The sequence below is a fragment of the Anguilla anguilla genome, chromosome 1 (genome assembly GCF_013347855.1).
Source record: "Anguilla anguilla isolate fAngAng1 chromosome 1, fAngAng1.pri, whole genome shotgun sequence".
NCBI classification, from domain to species: Eukaryota; Metazoa; Chordata; class Actinopteri; order Anguilliformes; family Anguillidae; genus Anguilla; species Anguilla anguilla.
Genome location: NC_049201.1, coordinates 59,884,828 through 59,904,547, shown reverse-complemented (window position 1 = coordinate 59,904,547; position 19,720 = coordinate 59,884,828). Strand labels below are relative to the sequence as shown.

The 19,720-nt window shown below is 36.4% G+C and overlaps 3 protein-coding genes across 4 annotated transcripts in view; all 3 read left to right on the top strand.

Annotated features, from left to right (window-relative positions):
* Nucleotides 1-2,750, top strand: part of LOC118221412 (angiopoietin-1-like) — a 36,030-nt gene extending 33,280 nt beyond the window's left edge. For both annotated transcript variants that reach the window (XM_035406474.1, XM_035406465.1), the window contains one exon: nucleotides 1,831-2,750. In XM_035406474.1, coding sequence (XP_035262365.1) covers nucleotides 1,831-1,991 — 161 coding nt within the window. In that variant the 3' untranslated portion in view covers nucleotides 1,992-2,750. The remainder of the gene's footprint in view (nucleotides 1-1,830) is intronic.
* Nucleotides 2,751-4,617: 1,867 nt separating this feature from the next.
* Nucleotides 4,618-19,720, top strand: LOC118221563 (zymogen granule membrane protein 16-like). Its single transcript, XM_035406762.1, has 5 exons — nucleotides 4,618-5,206; nucleotides 13,447-14,423; nucleotides 16,327-16,419; nucleotides 17,287-17,407; nucleotides 17,938-19,720. Exons 3-5 carry the CDS (start codon nucleotides 16,368-16,370, stop codon nucleotides 18,296-18,298), a joined length of 534 nt encoding a protein of 177 aa, XP_035262653.1. The 5' UTR covers nucleotides 4,618-5,206; nucleotides 13,447-14,423; nucleotides 16,327-16,367; the 3' UTR covers nucleotides 18,299-19,720.
* On the top strand, nucleotides 5,487-11,482 carry LOC118221554 (zymogen granule membrane protein 16-like). The gene is made up of 4 exons (XM_035406749.1): nucleotides 5,487-6,175; nucleotides 8,090-8,182; nucleotides 9,049-9,169; nucleotides 9,700-11,482. The coding sequence occupies exons 2-4, from the start codon at nucleotides 8,131-8,133 to the stop codon at nucleotides 10,058-10,060; spliced, it is 534 nt and encodes a 177-aa protein (XP_035262640.1). The 5' UTR covers nucleotides 5,487-6,175; nucleotides 8,090-8,130; the 3' UTR covers nucleotides 10,061-11,482.

Genomic DNA, 19,720 nt, shown 5'->3' with positions numbered 1-19,720 from the left:
CTGTCCCTTCCGGAAGGGTGTTTAGTAAGGCAGGGCCTGTCTGAAACCAAAGAATGTCGATGCTAATTCTGTTTCTGATGGTTCATCATGGAAATTATAGTTACAGTTTTTATTAACATGCAAAATCATATTTTCGTCATGTATTTTGATGCACCTAAGCTGTCTGGTAATTACCTGACTTGTCGTGCACTGAAGTGGGAGGAGATTTGCTGCTGGGAGAGTGTCAGTCAAGACTGAGAAGTGGACAGCAATTTTGATGCAGCTCATTGCAATTTTCCAGTCCGTGTAGTGTGCAATTTGCACCCTCACCCACCTGCTCAGACCAGGTTTATAGCATGAACCACAGCCCAGTGTTGAGTGGGTTACTAATTTCAAGGACTTTCCATGCAATGCATGCATGATCACAGCCTATTCAAAAGCCACTCAATGGCTTTTGTGGATTATATGCTGTCCAATTTGACTTTGATATAAATCTCAGAACCAGGAAGAATGCATACTTTGCATTTATTGTTCATTGTCTTAAAAAAAATATTCCTGTATTTATTTCTATTTTTAATTATTTATGGCCATTATTGCATTACATTACAGGTATTTAGCAGATGCTCTTACCCAGAACGATTTACACAACTTTTTACTTATCATTTTCTTTCCATACCATTTATCCAATTATACAGTATCCAATTATACAGCAGGATACAGTATACTGAAGCAATGCAGCTTATCAAAGTATCTTGCTCAAGGGTGCAACAGTGGTGTCCTACTATGGAATCAAACCTGTGACCTTTAGGTTACACAACCACCCCCTTACCCATTATACTACACTGCTGCCAACTTATCTGTTCTTATACTGCATTGTGGTCTCTGGGATACTGTATTTTGTTCATTTTCTTACACTCGTCTGTAATGAGAAAAAGGACAATAAATACAACTTGAACAATCTTTTCATTTTAATTGTCACGTTTTAAATACACTTGTCTTGTCCGTGTAGTCATGTCAATTATCAATGACCAAATGTGACAAAAATTAAATAGTTTGAAAATGAAATAAATACTCAAGAAAAAAATTATAATGAATGAAATAAGGAATTCAATAAATAATGAAATGGGTGGGATGGGAAAATGACCACTGTGTCAGTCTTAAGACTATTGCATTTGGGTTACTGCCCCATTGCACCAAGTGTAAGACAGAGCTGAATGTGTCTGTAAAATAAGCACCAAACAGATTCATGAAGCTAACGTGTGTGGTGGTTTCATGGTCTCTAATGGAAGAATGGATAACTGTGCAAGATTTCATGTCAGTGGATAATTAAAGATTCCAGAATTTACTGGCTATGTCACATGTGAATTCAAACAATAGCATTAGTTTTTAATGACTTGTGAATGTCTTCCTTGGGTCTGATGAGGTAATGAAGTAAAATGTGAGAGGCTGATTGACTAATCAATATCATAGTCTTTCTGGGTTTCAGTGGCTCACCCTGGCCCCCCAATTACAATATATTAAGTTGTAAATTATAGATGGGAAACTAATGGCAATATTGGATTACTTTTTGATTACACTGAACTGACACGTTACTGCAGCAGTGTGGAAGAGAGGACAAGGAACAATTCATATTCCAAAGATTCCAAATTTGAAGCAGGTATCTGATAATACTATGTTAGGAATCAAACAGTAAAAACGTTTTACAAAGCATATATATATAGTACTACAAATATGACCACGCACATGTTGAAAAAATGGCAAAACTGACTTAAAATTACAATTCATAAATAATAAATTCATATTTGAATTTAATTTTCCTTCCTGTCTTGTTCTATAACTTTCTCTCTTCAGGTTGGTGGTTTGATGCCTGTGGTCCATCAAACCTCAACGGCTTGTACTACATGCACGGACAGAACATCGGTAAACTCAATGGCATCAAGTGGCACTACTTCAAAGGCCCCAGTTACTCCCTGCAGGCCACTGCCATGATGATCCGACCCCTGGACTTCTGAAGGAATCCTTCGCTTTCAATCCATTCTGCTGATGATACTTTCCACTCAGGCTGGCTTGGTCCTGGGACAAAGTTCTTCCAGGTTCCTGAAAACCTCTTTGCATGCAAGGACCAGGTCGTGGAAAGGAGCCCTCACTCAAAAAGTCTGTCACTGCACAGCCAAATGTGACTGGGTTGCTCTCAAAAAACTGTGCAGACAAATGCTGTGTGAGGGATGCAGTTAACAAACTGTATCTCACTATGCAGGTCTCACTGTGGAGTCATGGGTAACCATTTGAGGCCAGATGAAACACGACACTGCCACCTTGTGTAATTTGTGTAGGACATTGGGGATTTCAATGCCATATTTTCTTCAATGTTTTTTCATATGGAAAATGTTGTATTTTGATGTGCTAAAGGCTAGAGCGAAAAGCAAGAAATTCTTTTTGATGTGTTATCTCAGATTGGTACAAGAGCCTGAGATGTAGTATTAAATGTATTTCACCTTAGGCATGTGTGGTGTAGAGGGCACTAACTGCAAGTCAGCAACAAAAGTTTTTAGACTACTTTTGTTTTAAAAAATTTTTTTAGAAATTAAAGAAGTCTGAAATTCTTTATATTTTTTGGAAACTCAGATAGAGTCAGGCTTTCTTTAGCATCCGAAAGTTTTAGCAGGACCTCCACCTACAGTATAGAGAAAGGCCTCATTGTTACTTTCATTCTGTCTTATTCAAGAGACACAAAACAAATTTAATAAATGATGCCAAACATTTGTACTTTTTTTCAGTGACAGTTATATTTCATTTTGGTGCCCCATGGAAATCAAGCCAGTGTAATGCAAGTCCCAATATTACTTTGCAGAATAGTTTTATAGTCTTAGTTCTTTTCAGAAGAAATGGCATGCTAGGACAATAGCATACTGTCTATTCCAAGGAGATTTATGTCATGTCAGCAAGCTTGAAGGAAATAGGTTCATGCCATTTTACATCTGTCATATAAACCCAATACAACTGAACATGTTAACAGAATGTAAGGTAAATTAATCATGTGTATGAATGTATTTCTTACCAGAGGTCCCATTTTGAATGAATCGCTTACTTTGTTTTGTTCTGTAGCACACAATATTTGTCAATGTGGGAATGGGCTGCAAAAGGATCATGATTTAATAAGAAAAGTTTCTCATTATAATAAGAGAAATTTCTGGCTATGACAAGATACTGAGTGGAAAATACAGTCAGATCCATAAGTATTTTTCATCATTTTGGCTCTGTACGCCACTACAATGGATTTGAAATGAAACAAAATCAAGATGTGATTTAAGTGTGGACTTTCAGCTTTAATTCAAGGGTTTTGTCAAAAATATTGTGTGAACAATGTAGGAATTACAACCATGTTTATACATAGCCGCCACTCAAGGTACAGTGGAACCTCAGGGATTCAAATCTCAGAGTTATGGACTCACCAGTCAGCTGAAGAGGGTATGAACCATAATAAATTCTGCCTTTTCTCACTCCTTATTTTACAGTACGTAGACCCTCTTATCATCACCAATCCAAAAAAGTATGCATTATAGAGAAACGGATCACACTTTCATTAGATAAAAATCTATAAATACGTCTGTCCTTCTACAATTCCTTGTTGGGTCAATCAAAAATAAAATAAGAACAGCTCTTAATCTCTGCTGAACATCAAAACGTAAAAATGTATCAACAAGTTGAAAGCAAGCTTCAAAAGCAACAGTATAATGATACTAAAACAATTGCACTTTCATGTGCCTACCTGTACGTGCCTTCAGACAACTGGTCCACTAAAAAATGTTCAAATTAAATTAACTTACAGTTTCTTAGGTTTCTTATGGAGAATGTATGATGAGAAGAATATTTTTGATATTAAAAAGAAAACAGCATATTTTGACTTCAGTTTCAAAGGTATGAACATTTCAGAGTTCTGAACGAACCCCATTCTGAAGACTTCGCATTGCAGAGGTTCTACTGTTTTCTGTGAAAATATGCAGCAGGACCTGAAAACAGACAATGAATTGGCAAAATTGTCAACAGTGCTGTCAGCACTCGTTCACTGGAAGGGGAGTGTGAATGAGGAAATGATTCAGTGCAAAGACCAGTTAGTCAGCTGAATGACATTTATAGAAACAGACATGCGTCTGGGACAGAGTGGGGCTAACATTATTCCTATTTTCTCTTGCACTTACTCTAGCGAATTTCTAGAAATTCAAACAAATGTAAATAATCAAAATCATACACTAAAACTTAAATAAGATCACAAAAACCAGAAATTGAACTAAGTATTCTTTTACCAAGATGAGCCACCCAGCAGCCCCTTTTGATTTGTTTTTATGAAGTGATGCAGCCCATAGTTGTAAACCATGCTTGTAACTGTATTCTTTTTCCAGCATAGCTTGTTCTTGCTCATAACAAAATCCACAAAATTTTCTTCATCGTTAGCATTTTTATGGTCATAAGTACTGTTCACATAATTTACTATGTCGGGGCGACATAGCTCAGGAGGTAAGAGCGGTTGCCTGGCAGTCGGGGGGTTGCTGGTTCGATCCCCCGCCCTGGGCATGTCAAAGTGTCCCTGAGCAAGACACCTAACCCCTAATTGCTCCCAATGAGCTGATTGGTACCTTGCATGGCAGCCTTTCACCGTTGGTGTGAATGGGTGAATGAGAGTAATCGATTGTAAAGCGCTATATAAATGCACTCCATTTACCTGATAGTAAGATAATCACTGACCAATATGCTTTCTTTGAATTTCCAGCATAGCTTGTTCTCAATTCAACTTGAATTGGTGTTACAACATGATCATTTTTGAGGGTAAAGCTTCAACCTAAACATAGCCTCCTTGTGGCTCTGCCTCTGCGTTACTGACCTTCACCTGTAATAATAATCTTACAGCATCCAGCAGATGGCAGTGTCACAACGCATAACCACAAATTCCCATTCCTCTTTAAAGACTAAACATGTCGGAGAACATAAGGCAAAATTTTAAATCCAGCTCTTGGCCTTTCATGATTCAATCCAAAAGAAATGATTTATTATTATTATTATTATTATTATTATGTTGTTGCGTAAACACTCTGCAAACCCATATTATACAAATTTTAGAAACCCCTTAAAAACAGTCTTATTAAGTTTATTTAGACTCCATTGTTTAGGTCCCCACAATCTCCATGGCATTACCTGATTTTTGACAGCACTGTATGGCAGGTATTTCGAGGTTGGCGAGAGTATCAGTCTATTTATTTCAATGGACAACAAGTGACTTCATTGGATCAACCAAATCAAAAACAAATATAAGGCCCTTAGCTGGTCAAATTGTAGCTTAAGTCTGCCATTGTTGTGCCAGACTAAAGAAGGTATTGTAGAAGAAGTGTTTCAACATAAACCGCAAAAAAAAAAAAAAAAATAGTTAGAACATTAATGATAATTAAAGCCACTTTACTTTCACTTTAACTTTAAGGGGATCAAGAGGAGAATAGTCTTAAAAAATAGTTTCTTAATAGTTCATTAAAATAAAATAAAAATGTAGCTGTCAATATATAATGAACTGTGGTGCTTTTAATATAAAATGAAAGACTGAAAATATTTGTAACTGGTACAAAGTAATCCAATTCTCATTTTATATTTTTTTGGAAATTGTTCTTATAAAGACTAATGATTAAACCAAGACATTCCTGTTAATGAACTGGATTTAAAAATGCTATAAATTAATACACCGTGTGTAGATCTTTTATGCATACAGTCCTTTTATTTACAAACAGCTGAGGCATATATATTATACATTATACAAAATACTGAAGAATGCTAGAATTGACTTTGATGCCCATTTTTTGTTAAGTATTTGCGGCATCTTATATTCATAATGTTGCAGTATACATACATTGTAGTTTAAAATGCAAACTGTCTAATTAGACATAGGTCAACATGAGCAATTATTAAATGTTCTGGGATGTGTAGAGTTGTGAAAACACCTGCTAATTTATTGGCTCATTCATTTTCGTGTTTCTGCCAGGAAACAGACTCAAACAAGAACAGCAGGAACAATGTTTGTTTTTTACCGAACATTTTGAAAACGTCACCCATGTTACAGGAATGTTGCTTGCCCTGTGCATATAAATACAGGAGTCAAGAGCAGAGAATTGCACCTTTGAGATCTTGTCGTTTACATCTCTGCATTACTGAGCAGGTAAGTTTCTGCGAAGTCACCCTTGCAAGTAATTTTATTATTTATGGATATATTAATTAAATAATTTTTAATTCTGAACATACTGTGCAAGACTAAAAATAAAAGAGCAAGGGAAAATTAATGATAAATCACTGGGCTATAAACAGTACAAAGATAAAAGTATCACCAAATTCATTACGATTAAGTTTGTATATACTGTTTTAGATATAACATGTTTTGCTATTTTACATAAATAATGTTATAGGCTAACAATATTCTTGATCAGGAGCTTGTGCAAGATTTAAAAATTAGCCTATCATGGAGGTGTCAAAAAAAGATTGGGGGGATTGTACTCACAGGTAGCTATAAAATAGGTTCTGGTGTGCTGAAGAGAGTGTATAAACATAATAGTTTTGTGATTTTGCTCATTTACTCAGAAAATATTTAGCCTAGCACAATGAAATTTGACTTCAAACAGCTTTGACATGTCAGTAATCATTACCCATTTCAATAACGTTCATAGCATAATCAAGTCGGACACAATTTAAATGAAAGTACAAGCAGTCCAATGTTAAATTCATATGATCTAGTCGATATAATTGTAACAGAGGGGCGGAATAATCATTCAAAAACAGTAAATTGAAATACCTAATAATGTTTTCTGCACATACACTACATGGTCAAAGGTACGTTGACACCTGACATACAACGTCTCATCCAAAATAATGGCCATTAATATGGAGTTGGTCCACCATTTCCAACAATATCAACCTCCACTCTTAAGAGAAGACTTTATACTAGATGTCAGTGCATTGCAGCAGGGATTTGCTTCCATTCAGAGAGCAATAGTGAGGTAGGGAACTGATTGGGCAATTAGGCCTGGCTTTCCAAGTGATTGCAATGTTGTAGGATGGTGTTGAGGTCAGGGCTCTGAGCAGGCCAGTCAAGTTCTTCCACACCATTCTTGACAAAACCATTTCTATATGGATCTCACTGTGTGCCCGGGGGCATTGTCATGCTGAAACAGAAAAGGACTTTCCACAAACTGTTGGTGAAGCACAGAATTGTCTAGAATGTGATTGTATGCTGAAGCATTAAGACTAAGGTACCTAGGCCAAATTGCAAAAACAGCCCCAGACCAAGGGGTGTCTAGATACTTTCGGTAATGTAGAGTACTAATGTTAATCGAGGAAACACATTTCCAATGGTAACATGACATCTTCCGCATCCTAAGATTATGAAGCATGGGGCTTTATTTAAGAAAAAGACAGAGCACAAACATTGACACACAGGCAACCTCATAAGTGAGTTGTGGTAACGTTCAAGGTAAGAAGAAATTGATGACAACGTTAAAATAGACCAATCCCAGTGTATTATTCTTAAATACTTTAAAATATCTATACTGCCATATTTTACGTGGGCAATTATGGGCAATCTAATGTTTTATTTTTCTATATTATATTTTAAATTAGTTCTAAAATACTGGATGAAAATTGCTGGTGGGCGAGAACCCCCACCGCGTCAAAGACCACACACCAATTTTCCTGCTGTTTATAATATATTTCTGTTTTATTATTTTTAATTACTGAATAAGGCTATTTTTATTAGATCTAAGCTCTATTGGTTCCTGTAATGTCAAAAAACTCTCCTTCATATCGAGAAATTTTAATGCGCCGTAAAGACTTTATGTGGGTATGCAACCCTGAGATCACAGACAATGATGAAGTCTGATGTTATAGAATCTGTAATTGAGTAGCCTACTCACATAGACATGATAGGTAGGACTGTAAAACAGGTTTCTTTGAGCTGAGCTATATACCTGCAGTTGTTCTTAGTGCTAAACAACTGAATTGGAACGCTATATACCCAATATGTTATATCTTACTTGAGCTAGCATGTGACTTCCTTCTTCTTCCATTTTGAATCTGGTTACAGGTCTTGGGAACAGTTGCTGAACAGTTCTAGGCTATTCCAAAATGATCTACGTCTTGATTTTCAGTCTTTGCTGTCTCACAGCTCGGGCTCTGTGTAAGTGTCTCACAATATCACATTCAATGTGTTAAGATTTCAGACATTTTTACATCATGTATTCACTTGAAAATCACATTCTAAGCGCATGAACATCTTCAGTACAAACAAGAATGTTTCACTTGAAAGTTACAGAAAAAGAAAAAATGTATAGCCTACATAATTGTAAATTAAATATTATTTTTTTTAAAGGTAGTGAACCAAAATACCAAAACAGTGCTAGTAGGCTATTTCAAGACTGGACTGGCACATCCACTGTCACAGCAGAGCAACCTTACAATACAACTGTCCACAAGCCAATGACAATTTTCCACATAACAGTCCCCACAGAGTGATAAGCTACACATATCAAATGTATGTTAGTGATACTGACTAAAATCCTTTAGGCAAGCAGGGAACTAATTCAATGGTAACCTGTGGAACCATGGCGGACTTAAATCTACCCTACCTTTGGGAAGGCCAACAATTTAAGTCTTACCACTGTGGACCCCCAGTCATAGCCAGCAAATGAAACGAAGTAGACTTCAACTTGTGATGTCTTGCCTAGAGCACCAAGCTTTAACTAATGGCAATTACATTTGCCAAATGAGTCACTCACTAAACACAATTTTACATTATTTACAAAAAATGTGTTAGACTTTTACATCACATTGTATTACATAGGACTGTAACTGAAAGAGCAGCCATTATGGAATACAATACTTGATTGTCAATCTGTATTAATATGGATTCATGTATCTGTGTGATATGCAATGTAATGTACATAGTTTTTTATTGTATTGTATGGTCTAATGTGTGTTATGGTAACCTGGAAAAAATGATTATAAATGATTAAATAACTTGTTATTTTGTCTTTGCCTCCTCAGACCTTCCCCTGGATTACTCACCGGCTGTAGGCAGGGGTTCTGGGAATTCTTTCGCATCCTCTGGGGAAGACCGTATCACTGGAGTCCGAGTGTGGGAGATCAGCGGAAGCTACATCAGAGGGTAAGTATCAGTCAGTAATTACAGAGTCAATCTATCAATCAGTCGATCAACTCAGCTATCCAAAAGAATTTACCAATCCATCAAAGATAGACTGTCATCTAACCAAGAAGTCAAGCAACTGATGTACCTACCAGTCAACCAAAAGTCAAACCAATCACTCTTAATCAGCCAATCAGTCAATTGAGCCAATCTATATATGGACCAACAAAACAATCACTCACTTTATTAAAATAAAATTATTATTCAGTTAATCAAATAACCAAGCAAGCAATCAGTCAGTGAGTTAATGAACCTAGTTTAGGTGGTATAATGCCCTTATCAAAAACACTGAGACAAAGTGAAACACGAAGTGTGTTATAAAATAAGAATATAAAATAAGAATATAAAATATCGTGTTTCTCATGCACTAATCAATATCATGTTCTAATGGAAGCAAGAATTAGGGTTTGATGGGTGATATTTGCCTTTGAATTTATGATGCAAGTCTAACTTTTTCAGAGTTTTTCAAGTCTAACTGTTTCCTTTTTCAGATTACAGCTCAAATATGACTACACCTGGACACCTGTTTTTGGTCGGAATCTCAACGAGCAACAGGAGATGTTGCTATTTGATGATGAGGCCATTGTGCAGATCTCAGGGAAATACAATCCTGGAAACTATATCTATCAACTGATGTTCGTCACAAACAGAGGACGCTTTCTCATCGCTGGCCAGCCCATTGGCACATCTTTCAACTTCTATCCCAATCATAGGCAGGGTGAGCTGCGACTGATCAGCGGGAGGAGCGATTCTAATGGCATCACCTCCATTGCTGCGCTCTGGGCAACAGCCTACCCTGTAGCACCAAACGTCCCACCCAGCAGAAATGAATCCATGTTGGCACTTTCATAATCGTTTCAAATCCATTGTTCATTATGTTTACCATTTATGAAATAGTTATGTTGCTTTCCTTTCTCGATGTAGCTGCTTTGCTTCGATTAGCCTAGAAATGTCACATACAGTACCACTGCTACCCGATCGCAAGGAATGTGTGAATGCAGAGTGCACAAAACAAATTATGTGTTTTCACATCATATATTTACAACCTCTATTGATTGATCTTGACTTAACATTTAAAATATGTGTCAACCAGTCAGTCCAGTTCAAGTTAAATGACTGGGGATGAGTAGTGAGACCATTGTTTTATTCCATTTTACCTTTTAAATACATACGCTCTTACCCAGAGGAACACAAACACAAGTGTAAAGATAAAGAATTAAAGCGTGGTTATTCCCCAGAGGGCGAAAGCACAGTCCTAACAGAGACAGCAAAGTGCAAGCAGTGCAGACTCAATTGACAACTTTAGAACTACCCTATTGAACATCAAACTAAGTTACACAAACAAGAACCAAACAACTTGACTGACAACTAAATTGCATTACATGAAAAATAGCAAAGGGCTCATTACAAAAAAGAGAAAGACAAGAAAAAGGAGCTTTATCTAGTCAGGTGTTAGGGATATGTAAACGTGATAGAAAAAGGCAGGGTGACGGAATCAAGGTGCAGTGTTAAGAAGTGGGTCTTTAGTCTGTGTCAGAAGATGGCCAAAATCTCAGCTGTTCTGATTGCCCATGGAAACTGCAGTATATTGATGATGATGGTGGAGATTGAATGGTGGAGAAAAATCACCCTGATTTATCCAGGGACATTGCAGTGCCTTTCTTGTGCAAATAATTTGTTAATGCCCAGCTTGGATTTACACATTCAATCAGAAATCAAAAATTTGTGAGATGATTGACAGAAACTTGTTATGGTTGTAGTACATGACTAGTTTCAATAACATCTGTAACTGATGCCAATTTGATAATTTACAGTACATCAGCAAGGCAAACTTTTAAATCAGTTGTGATGGTGTTTCCTTGAAGAACAAATAAAATATGGAAAATGTAATTATCTATGCCATCGATTGGTTCATCAGTAACTACATGATATGTTCAGTTGTTTGATTAATTTTCTCATTTGTTATTTTTTGTAAAGCAGCAATCTGCAGGATATACTGTACTGTAGCCATGTAGCTGATGAAATTGCCATTTCTTACATTTGTTTAAGATTATCCTCTTTTTCCAGTGTAATATATACATTTATGTACACACTTCATTTATTTTATAACAGGCTGTCTTTTCCCCTGCTGACAGATGATTCCCCCTTGGTGTTGATCTCATATCTTGACTGGTGTTTGTTTGTTTTTAATTGTCTATTGTTTTTTTTTACTTTCTTTGTATACTTTATTGTTGCATTGAAAGTTGTCCAAAAATAAATTAAATCTCTATTAGGCTCCTGCATTATGTAATTTTACAAATGTCACAATTAGCCATTCAACAGTATAACCACTCAACTATTCGACTCTATAATTAATCACTTGACTGTGCTGTTCAAGTGACTACAGGGACCCCAGGAGGATAATAATTGAAATACTACTTTATATACAAATCCGAATAGACAAATCGGTGGCCCGAATTATGTTGGGCTATGTTGTTATTTCTGCCACCATCTTTAACCATATCGTGCTAGTGCAAGGTTTAGTCAATGTGGAGTTGGGTTGAGTCACTGATCAGAAAAAAATAAATAAAACATGTAGTTATTTGGGGGGAGAGTAGGGGGTTGGTGCAGGCGGACACAGAGAGAGATGTGCGGAACACAATGATGATCATTTGCGCTAAGATCTCAGACTCACCTTATGCCATGTTCTGCCATTAGACGGCAAACTGTTATCTCACCAACCCCAAAAAAGAGTTGCAATGTCACAGACAGGCAAACCAGCTAATAAATAACTCTCCACAGCTTCTGCAGGCAGTATGTAAGAAGGGCGTCCAACTGATCTGGTATAAGCTGAATTTTGTAGCGAAACGTTCAGGCGATGAGCCACTTCCTTCAAATTGTCAAACACTACAGGGTCAACCTCTGTGATGCAAATAACTGCAACAAATTGTTAAAGTATCCACGTGAAAGAGTAAATAATCAGGATTGTATTTTCAGCTATGTTAGCCAGTATCAAATCTCTGGCTATCTCTTGCCAGTAGGCCATAGGCAATAGTGTAGGGGAGATATGGGAAATAACTAACATAGTCTGTATTTCACTGGGCTGGGTCTGGGCAACCAAAACTCTGATGCTACCTTGTCATTTTACATCGAAAACCCTTAAGACTACACCTTTACTCTGCATTTGTCATTAAGACACAGAGATCATGAAAGCAAGGACATTTTTGAGTAAAATCAGATGAAACCAAATACATTAGTTTGTAGCCACAAAAGCAGCCAATGTGATTGTGTAACTGTTGATAGATGACAACCTGGCTCACCTCCAAAAGAAGCAAAACTCCAGTGCTACCTTGTCATCTTCTGTTGAAAACCTTTAAAAGCATGTTTTACTCTGAATTTAACATTGGCAAACAGATAATGAAAGCAAACACATTTTAGGAGTAAAATCAAATGAAACCCAGTACATTAGCTTGTAGCTGCAAAAGCAGCTGATGTGATGTGAATGGTGACTGGAGACACATAAGTTGACATTGAGACATACTGTACAGATTATGAAAGCCAAGACATTACAGCAGTCGCTACTTGTGACTGGTGATAAACTGCGTTAGGTTTAACCAACCTGGGGTTTGTCTGCACTTTTGACTGGCTGGCTAGCAATCCCAGAAAGCTGCATGCTAGACCAAAACTACGCAATTTGTTAGTCACTAAAAGTCTGTTTACGATTAGCTGACATACATTTGGATTCCTTGAAATACACACATATACTGTGCCTAAAAAATACTTCTGGTAAAAAAATTTTTTTTTAAATCACTTGCATATAGCCAAACCAGAATTTTATTTGGCATTATATTTATCAAATATATTTATTGAAATTTCTTGATGTTCTTTGGAGACTAAAAGTAATTCAAAATGTTTAACCCGAAATACGCGTCTCAAGTTCCGATGCAACCACCTAAAAAAATCCCTGTTACATATCATCCCCGCTCTCCCCTACTAGCATAAATGGAGAAAGAGCATCCGTGTTGAAGCCAAGGATCGTACAGTCGATCTACACACTCAATCAACCAATATCAATCAGTATCAATCAACCAGTGGGAAAAACGTGACACCATGACAAACTTTGAATGACTTTATGGCCAAGTATGTCAGCCGACCTCAACCCTATTGAGCACCTGTGGGGAATTTTGAAGAGAAAAGTTGAGCAGCACTCCCCATCAAACATCAAGGCACTCAAGGAGGTCATCCTCCAGGATTTCGAGGTTGGTGAGACTATCAGTCTATTTATTTCAATGGACAACAAGTGACTTCATTGGATCAACCAAATCAAAAACAAATATAAGGCCCTTAGCTGGTCAAATTGTAGCTTAAGTCTGCCATTGTTGTGCCAGACTAAAGAAGGTATTGTAGAAGAAGTGTTTCAACATAAACTGCAAAAAAAATAAATAAATAAATAAATAAATAGTTAGAACATTAATGATAATTAAAGCCAGCTGTTCACTTTAACTTTAAGGGGATCAAGAGGAGAATAGTCTTAAATAATAGTTTCTTAATAGTTCATTAAAATAAAATAAAAATGTAGCTGTCAATATATAATGAACTGTGGTGCTTTTAATATAAAATGAAAGACTGAAAATATTTGTAACTGGTACAAAGTAATCCAATTCTCATTTTATATTTTTTTGGAAATTGTTCTTATAAAGACTAATGATTAAACCAAGACATTCCTGTTAATGAACTGGATTTAAAAATGCTATAAATTAATACACCGTGTGTAGATCTTTTATGCATACAGTCCTTTTATTTACAAACAGCTGAGGCATATATATTATACATTATACAAAATACTGAAGAATGCTAGAATTGACTTTGATGCCCATTTTTTGTTAAGTATTTGCAGCATCTTATATTCATAATGTTGCAGTATACATACATTGTAGTTTAAAATGAAAACTGTCTAATTAGACATAGGTCAACATGAGCAATTATTAAATGTTCTGGGATGTGTAGAGTTGTGAAAACACCTGTTAATTTATTGGCTCATTCATTTTCGTGTTTCTGCCAGGAAACAGACTCAAACAAGAACAGCAGGAACAATGTATGTTTTTTACCGTACATTTTGAAAACGTCACCCATGTTACAGGAATGTTGCTTGCCCTGTGCATATAAATACAGGAGTCAAGAGCAGAGAATTGCACCTTTGAGATCTTGTCGTTTACATCTCTGCATTACTGAGCAGGTGAGTTTCTGCGAAGTCACCCTTGCAAGTAATTTTATTATTTATGGATATATGAATTAAATAATTTTTAATTCTGAACATACTGTGCAAGACTAAAAATAAAAGAACAAGGGAAAATTAATGATAAATCACTGGGCTATAAACAGTACAAAGATAAAAGTATCACCAAATTCATTACGATTAAGTTTATATATACTGTTTTAGATATAACATGTTTTGCTATTTTACATAAATAATGTTATAGGCTAACAATATTCTTGATCAGGAGCTTGTGCAAGATTTAAAAATCAGCTTATCATTGAGGTGTCAAAAAAAGATTGGGGGGATTGTACTCACAGGTAGCTATAAAATAGGTTCTGGTGTGCTGAAGAGAGTGTATGAACATAATAGTTTTGTGATTTTGCTCATTTACTCAGAAAATATTTAGCCTAGCACAATGAAATTTGACTTCAAACAGCTTTGACATGTCAGTAATCATTACCCATTTCAATAACGTTCATAGCATAATCAAGTCGGACACAATTTAAATGAAAGTACAAGCAGTCCAATGTTAAATTCATATGATCTAGTCGATATAATTGTAACAGAGGGGCGGAATAATCATTCAAAAACAGTAAATTAAAATACCTAATAATGTTTTGTGCACATACACTATATGGTCAAAAGTACGTGGACACCTGACATACAACATCTCATCCAAAATAATGGCCATTAATATGGAGTTGGTCCACCATTTCCAACGATATCAACCTCCACTCTTAAGAGAATACTTTATACTAGATGTCAGTGCATTGCAGCAGGGATTTGCTTCCATTCAGAGAGCAATAGTGAGGTAGGTAACTGATTGGGCAATTAGGCCTGGCTTTCCAAGTGATCGCAATGTTGTAGGATGGTGTTGAGGTCAGGGCTCTGAGCAGGCCAGTCAAGTTCTTCCACACCATTCTTGACAAAACCATTTCTATATGGATCTCACTGTGTGCCCGGGGGCATTGTCATGCTGAAACAGAAAAGGACTTTCCACAAACTGTTGGTGAAGCACAGAATTGTCTAGAATGTGATTGTATGCTGAAGCATTAAGACTAAGGTACCTAGGCCAAATTGCAAAAACAGCCCCAGACCTAGATACTTTCGGTAATGTAGAGTACTAATGTTAATCGAGGAAACACATTTCCAATGGTAACATGACATCTTCCGCATCCTAAGATTATGAAGCATGGGGCTTTATTTAAGAAAAAGACAGAGCACAAACATTGACACACAGGCAACCTCATAAGTGAGTTGTGGTAACGTTCAAGGTAAGAAGAAATTGATGACAACGTTAAAATAGACCAATCCCAGTGTATTATTCTTAAATACTTTAAAATATCTATACTGCCATATTTTACGTGGGCAATTATGGGCAATCTAATGTTTTATTTTTCTATATTATATTTTAAATTAGTTCTAAAATACTGGATGAAAATTGCTGGTGGGCGAGAACCCCCACCGCGTCAAAGACCACACACCAATTTTCCTGCTGTTTATAATATATTTCTGTTTTATTATTTTTAATTACTGAATAAGGCTATTTTTATTAGATCTAAGCTCTATTGGTTCCTGTAATGTCAAAAAACTCTCCTTCATATCGAGAAATTTTAATGCGCCGTAAAGACTTTATGTGGGTATGCAACCCTGAGATCACAGACAATGATGAAGTCTGATGTTATAGAATCTGTAATTGAGTAGCCTACTCACATAGACATGATAGGTAGGACTGTAAAACAGGTTTCTTTGAGCTGAGCTATATACCTGCAGTTGTTCTTAGTGCTAAACAACTGACTGGAACGCTATATACCCAATATGTTATATCTTACTTGAGCTAGCATGTGACTTCCTTCTTCTTCCATTTTGAATCTGGTTACAGGTCTTGGGAACAGTTGCTGAACAGTTCTAGGCTATTCCAAAATGATCTACATCTTGATTTTCAGTCTTTGCTGTCTCACAGCTCGGGCTCTGTGTAAGTGTCTCACAATATCACATTCAATGTGTTAAGATTTCAGACATTTTTACATCATGTATTCACTTGAAAATCACATTCTAAGCGCATGAACATCTTCAGTACAAACAAGAATGTTTCACTTGAAAGTTACAGAAAAAGAAAAAATGTATAGCCTACATAATTGTAAATTAAATATTATTTTTTTTTAAAGGTAGTGAACCAAAATACCAAAACAGTGCTAGTAGGCTATTTCAAGACTGGACTGACACATCCACTGTCACAGCAGAGCAACCTTACAATACAACTGTCCACAAGCCAGTGACAATTTTCCACATAACAGTCCCCACAGAGTGATAAGCTACACATATCAAATGTATGTTAGTAATACTGACTAAAATCCTTTAGGCAAGCAGGGAACTAATTCAATGGCAACCTGTGGAACCATAGCTGACTTAAATCTACCCTACCTTTGGGAAGGCCAACAATTTAGGTCTTACCACTGTGGAACCCCAGTCATAGCCAGCAAATGAAACGAAGTAGACTTCAACTTGTGATGTCTTGCCTAGAGCACCAAGCTTTAACTAATGGCAATTACATTTGCCAAATGAGTCACTCACTAAACACAATTTTACATTATTTACAAAAAATGTGTTAGACTTTTACATCACATTGTATTACATAGGACTGTAACGGAAAGAGCAGCAATTATGGAATACAATAATTGATTGTCAATCTGTATTAATATGGATTCATGTATCTGTGTGATATGCAATGTAATGTACATAGTTTTTTATTGTATTGTATGGTCTAATGTGTGTTATGGTAACCTGGAAAAAATGATTATAAATGATTAAATAACTTGTTATTTTGTCTTTGCCTCCTCAGACCTTCCCCTGGATTACTCACCGGCTGTAGGCAGGGGTTCTGGGAATTCTTTCACATCTTCTGGGGAAGACCGTATCACTGGAGTCCGAGTGTGGGAGACCAGCGGAAGCCACATCAGAGGGTAAGTATCAGTCAGTAATTACAGAGTCAATCTATCAATCAGTCGATCAACTCAGCTATCCAAAAGAATTTACCAATCTATCAAAGATAGACTGTCATCTAACCAAGAAGTCAAGCAACTGATGTACCTACCAGTCAACCAAAAGTCAAACCAATCACTCTTAATCAGCCAATCAGTCAATTGAGCCAATCTATATATGGACCAACAAAACAATCACTCACTTTATTAAAATAAAATTATTATTCAGTTAATCAAATAACCAAGCAAGCAATCAGTCAGTGAGTTAATGAACCTAGTTTAGGTGGTATAATGCCCTTATCAAAAACACTGAGACAAAGTGAAACATGAAGTGTGTTATAAAATAAGAATATAAAATAAGAATATAAAATATTGTGTTTCTCATGCACTAATCAATATCATGTTCTAATGGAAGCAAGAATTAGGGTTTGATGGATGATATTTGCCTTTGAATTTATGATGCAAGTCTAACTTTTTCAGAGTTTTTCAAGTCTAACTGTTTCCTTTTTCAGATTACAGCTCAAATATGACTACACCTGGACACCTGTTTTTGGTCGGAGTCTCAACGAGCAACAGGAGATGTTGCTATTTGATGATGAGGCCATTGTGCAGATCTCAGGGAAATACAATCCTGGAAACTATGTCTATCAACTGATGTTCGTCACAAACAGAGGACGCTTTCTCATCGCTGGCCAGCCCATTGGCACATCTTTCAACTTCTATCCCAATCATAGGCAGGGTGAGCTGCGACTGATCAGCGGGAGGAGCGATTCTAATGGCATCACCTCCATTGCTGCACTCTGGGCAACAGCCTACCCTGTAGCACCAAACGTCCCACCCAGCAGAAATGAATCCATGTTGGCACTTTCATAATCGTTTCAAATCCATCGTTCATTATGTTTACCATTTATGAAATAGGTATGTTGCTTTCCTTTCTCGATGTAGCTGCTTTGCTTCGATTAGCCTAGAAATGTCACATACAGTACCACTGCTACCCGATCGCAAGGAATGTGTGAATGCAGAGTGCACAAAACAAATTATGTGTTTTCACATCATATATTTACAACCTCTATTGATTGATCTTGACTTAACATTTAAAATATGTGTCAACCAGTCAGTCCAGTTCAAGTTAAATGACTGGGGATGAGTAGTGAGACCATTGTTTTATTCCATTTTACCTTTTAAATACATACGCTCTTACCCAGAGGAACACAAACACAAGTGTAAAGATAAAGAATTAAAGCGTGGTTATTCCCCAGAGGGCGAAAGCACAGTCCTAACAGAGACAGCAAAGTGCAAGCAGTGCAGACTCAATTGACAACTTTAGAACTACCCTATTGAACATCAAACTAAGTTACACAAACAAGAACCAAACAACTTGACTGACAACTAAATTGCATTACATGAAAAATAGCAAAGGGCTCATTACAAAAAAGAGAAAGACAAGAAAAAGGAGCTTTATCTAGTCAGGTGTTAGGGATATGTAAACGTGATAGAAAAAGGCAGGGTGACGGAATCAAGGTGCAGTGTTAAGAAGTGGGTCTTTAGTCTGTGTCAGAAGATGGCCAAAATCTCAGCTGTTCTGATTGCCCATGGAAACTGCAGTATATTGATGATGATGGTGGAGATTGAATGGTGGAGAAAAATCACCCTGATTTATCCAGGGACATTGCAGTGCCTTTCTTGTGCAAATAATTTGTTAATGCCCAGCTTGGATTTACACATTCAATCAGAAATCAAAAATTTGTGAGATGATTGACAGAAACTTTTTATGGTTGTAGTACATGACTAGTTTCAATAACATCTGTAACTGATGCCAATTTGATAATTTACAGTACATCAGCAAGGCAAACTTTTAAATCAGTTGTGATGGTGTTTCCTTGAAGAACAAATAAAATATGGAAAATGTAATTATCTATGCCATCGATTGGTTCATCAGTAACTACATGATATGTTCAGTTGTTTGATTAATTTTCTCATTTGTTATTTTTTGTAAAGCAGCAATCTGCAGGATATACTGTACTGTAGCCATGTAGCTGATGAAATTGCCATTTCTTACATTTGTTTAAGATTATCCTCTTTTTCCAGTGTAATATATACATTTATGTACACACTTCATTTATTTTATAACAGGCTGTCTTTTCCCCTGCTGACAGATGATTCCCCCTTGGTGTTGATCTCATATCTTGACTGGTGTTTGTTTGTTTTTAATTGTCTATTGTTTTTTTTTACTTTCTTTGTATACTTTATTGTTGCATTGAAAGTTGTCCAAAAATAAATTAAATCTCTATTAGG

Excerpts from the sequence above, each read along its gene's own strand:
- LOC118221554 (XM_035406749.1), top strand. The coding sequence starts at position 8,131 with ATGATCTACGTCTTGATTTTCAGTCTTTGCTGTCTCACAGCTCGGGCT. Across the intron at positions 8,183-9,048 it reads TCTCACAGCTCGGGCTCTGT|ACCTTCCCCTGGATTACTCA; the intron begins GTAAGTGTCTCA and ends TTGCCTCCTCAG. Across the intron at positions 9,170-9,699 it reads AGCGGAAGCTACATCAGAGG|ATTACAGCTCAAATATGACT; the intron begins GTAAGTATCAGT and ends TTCCTTTTTCAG.
- LOC118221563 (XM_035406762.1), top strand. The coding sequence starts at position 16,368 with ATGATCTACATCTTGATTTTCAGTCTTTGCTGTCTCACAGCTCGGGCT. Across the intron at positions 16,420-17,286 it reads TCTCACAGCTCGGGCTCTGT|ACCTTCCCCTGGATTACTCA; the intron begins GTAAGTGTCTCA and ends TTGCCTCCTCAG. Across the intron at positions 17,408-17,937 it reads AGCGGAAGCCACATCAGAGG|ATTACAGCTCAAATATGACT; the intron begins GTAAGTATCAGT and ends TTCCTTTTTCAG.